The 2,758-nt window shown below is 58.2% G+C and overlaps 1 protein-coding gene across 1 annotated transcript in view; it reads left to right on the top strand.

Annotated features, from left to right (window-relative positions):
* Positions 1-2,758, top strand: part of AQP8 (aquaporin 8) — a gene marked incomplete at its 5' end in the record, with an annotated part of 4,766 nt that continues 2,008 nt past the window's right edge. The window contains 3 exons of the mRNA XM_029965254.1: positions 1-68; positions 2,132-2,258; positions 2,628-2,689. Coding sequence (XP_029821114.1) covers positions 1-68; positions 2,132-2,258; positions 2,628-2,689 — 257 coding nt within the window. The remainder of the gene's footprint in view (positions 69-2,131; positions 2,259-2,627; positions 2,690-2,758) is intronic.

The following is a 2,758-nucleotide window of genomic DNA, read 5'->3' on the forward strand; positions in this document are numbered from 1 at the left end:
CGGCTGCAGCCCGCCCTGGCACACGGGCTGGCCCTGGGCACCGCCGTCGCCGTCCTGGGGGACATCAGGTAAGGGGGCTGGCACTGGGGCTGCATGGCCCCCCGGCTGGGGTGGCACACACACCCCACTGCACAGCTCCAACGTGGGCAGGGGGGATGCTGGGGGCTCCCACACTCCACCCTTAGGACCCTCCCTGCCCAAATCTCGGTGCCTGAGCACCCCGGCCCTGCCACTGAGCCCCTGGTCAGTGGTGTGGCTGCTTGGGGGGGGGGGGGGGGACTGGTGGTGGCATCTTTGGTGGCACCCGTAATGCTGTGGGTTTGTGGGGGATTCACCTGCCTTGGATTGACCATTTTAATTCTTAGCCCCTTTTAATAAAAACTGTCAAAGCTGAAATAGAAACATCCTCTTCTGGGGGTTGGAACGAGAAGATATTTAAGGTCCTTTCCAACCCAAACCATTCTATGATTCTCTGATTCTCTGGAAAGCTGAGGCAATTCCTTTCTCAAGGATGTCAGAGCAAAACGTTTTGACCCAAGTGTGCTACTCCCCTGGGTATCTGCAGGTGAAAGATTTAGATCCCCTTCACAAGTGGCTTCAATTCCCCAAAAGCAACATTTAGACAAACCTGCTCATTGAAAAAGGTGTTGTCTGGTGCTAAGATATAGATTTATCCTCAAGGAATAAGCTGAAACAGTCCTTGAGTTTTATTCCCTTCCCTGGTGTCAGCTCTGCACAGCCCAGGCATGGGATGGCTCCAGGCTGTCCCAGGTGTCCTGTCTGGGATCATGGACAAGCCCTGGAGTCCAGAGCAAGCTGACTGATCATTTATCAGCAGGGAAAACACCCCAGGTGAGGTTTGTGCAGTGGGGACTCGGTGACCCCGTGGTACCTGTGCTGGCAGAGCCAAGCCAGACCCCACTGCACCCCAAACCCTGGGCCTGGTTGAACCAGGGGAGCAGGACAGGGGAGCTTTATGGTGAGGGGCTGCAGAAGAGTCCTGGGGGTCCCCCATCAGCTCTGAAGCCAAGAGAAGCCATCTCAGGGTCCTGCACAGGGAGATGTTTTAACCTAAAGTCAGGTTCACACAGAATCCCAGAATTATTTGGGTTGGAAGGGACCAAAAAGCCCATCCAGTCCCACCCCCTGCCATGGGCAGGGACACCTTCCACTAGCCCAGGTTGCTCCAAGCCCCATCCAACCTGGCCTTGGACACTTCCAGGGATCCAGGGGCAGCCACAGCTTCTCTGGGCAACCTGTGCCAGGGCCTCCCCACCCTCACAGGGAAGGATTGTGTCCAGAGAGGCTGGAGAGGGGCCTGGCTCAGGATGGGGGTCCCTAGCCAGGCTGCCAGCCGTGCCAGGCAGGTGGGAGCTCTGGCTGGGGTTTGCTTGCAGCCAGGTCCTCCTTCAGCCCCCAGGCTCCCTCCTGTCCTGGGGGTGTTCACAGCCCAGACCCCACCCCGCTGAAGCGTTTGCTGCCCTGAACAGCACAATGCCTTGCTCTCGTGATGGGTCTGAATTCCAGCTGAGGAATGAGGTGTGATTATGGCTCCCAGACACTCTGACTCATCCCTCACCAGCAATTATCAGGGCTGATTGGTTATGAAACCTGTTCGTTAGTGTGTCTCATGATAATCTGCTTTAATTACAGGGTCTCTGACTCTGTCTTGCTTGTGCTCTTCAAGATGAATGATTTAGGTCTTGTACTGCGGTGCCCAACCTGACAGCCCTGCTCTGTCCCTGCCTGCCTGGAGATGTGACCTCCCAGGCTGGGTACCAGCCCCCCCGGGGCATTCCTGCAGCCCTGGGAGAGACCCCTTCTCCCCACACCTGCTCTGCCAGAGCTCCTGGAAGCTCCTGGGGTCTCCAGAGACCTGTCCCCAAACCCTGTCCCTCAAACTTCCCCTGCCAGCACTGCAGGACAGGTTGGGTGTCCAGCCTGATGCTGCTGCTGCTTTGAAGCAGTGACTGCAGAGAGAGGAAACAGCTGGATTCTGCTCTTCTGGAGCATGTGGCACCTTCCCACGACAGGACTGGAAAAGCACTTGTGGCTCCAGCCCGTGGTGAGCCCCGGGGAGGGAACCCTGTGCCGGGAGTGAACCCCTGCTGATGCTCCTCTCTCTTTGCAGCGGAGGCCACTTCAACCCCGCCGTGTCCCTGGGCGTGTGGTTGGTGGGGGGGCTGAACATGACGATGCTCATCCCTTACTGGCTCTCCCAGCTCTGTGGAGGGGTGATAGGAGCTGGCCTGGTAAAGGTATGGACACCGGGGTCCTCTCCACCCAGGGCTGGGACACAGGGACTCCCCCCCTGCTCTGACAGAGCTGGCCTGACCACCTCAGCCTGCCGCAGCCCCGGGCTCTAAGGCCAGGCTAATTAACTAATTAATAGCTGCAGCTGTTCTCCAGAGGTTTGCTGTGCTACACTAATTAGGCACAGAAGGACACACATGGTCCCCCTGCAGCCCCTGCCGTGTTCTCACACGGCGTTTCCCTGCACTTGTACCTCCGGCACTGCACTCAAGGTCAGTTTAGGTTTGGTGCTGCCCATGCCCACCACGCTGGCAGCCAGCACCCACCTGCACCGAGTGGTCTGGCCACCACAACCCCCTGGGTGACTGGGTAAGGCTCATCCCACCGGGAGAGCAGTGCCTGGCCCGTTATCCCAGGAGACATTAGGAGCCTTTGCCGATGAGTTGATGTTTGCCAGGCTGGCTTTCAGGAGGCAAGTGCTGAGTTTAGCTCCTCTTTAACCCGC

This window comes from Manacus vitellinus, unplaced genomic scaffold (assembly GCF_001715985.3).
Source record: "Manacus vitellinus isolate BGI_N305 unplaced genomic scaffold, ASM171598v3 scaffold_93_pilon, whole genome shotgun sequence".
Classification (NCBI taxonomy): Eukaryota; Metazoa; Chordata; class Aves; order Passeriformes; family Pipridae; genus Manacus; species Manacus vitellinus.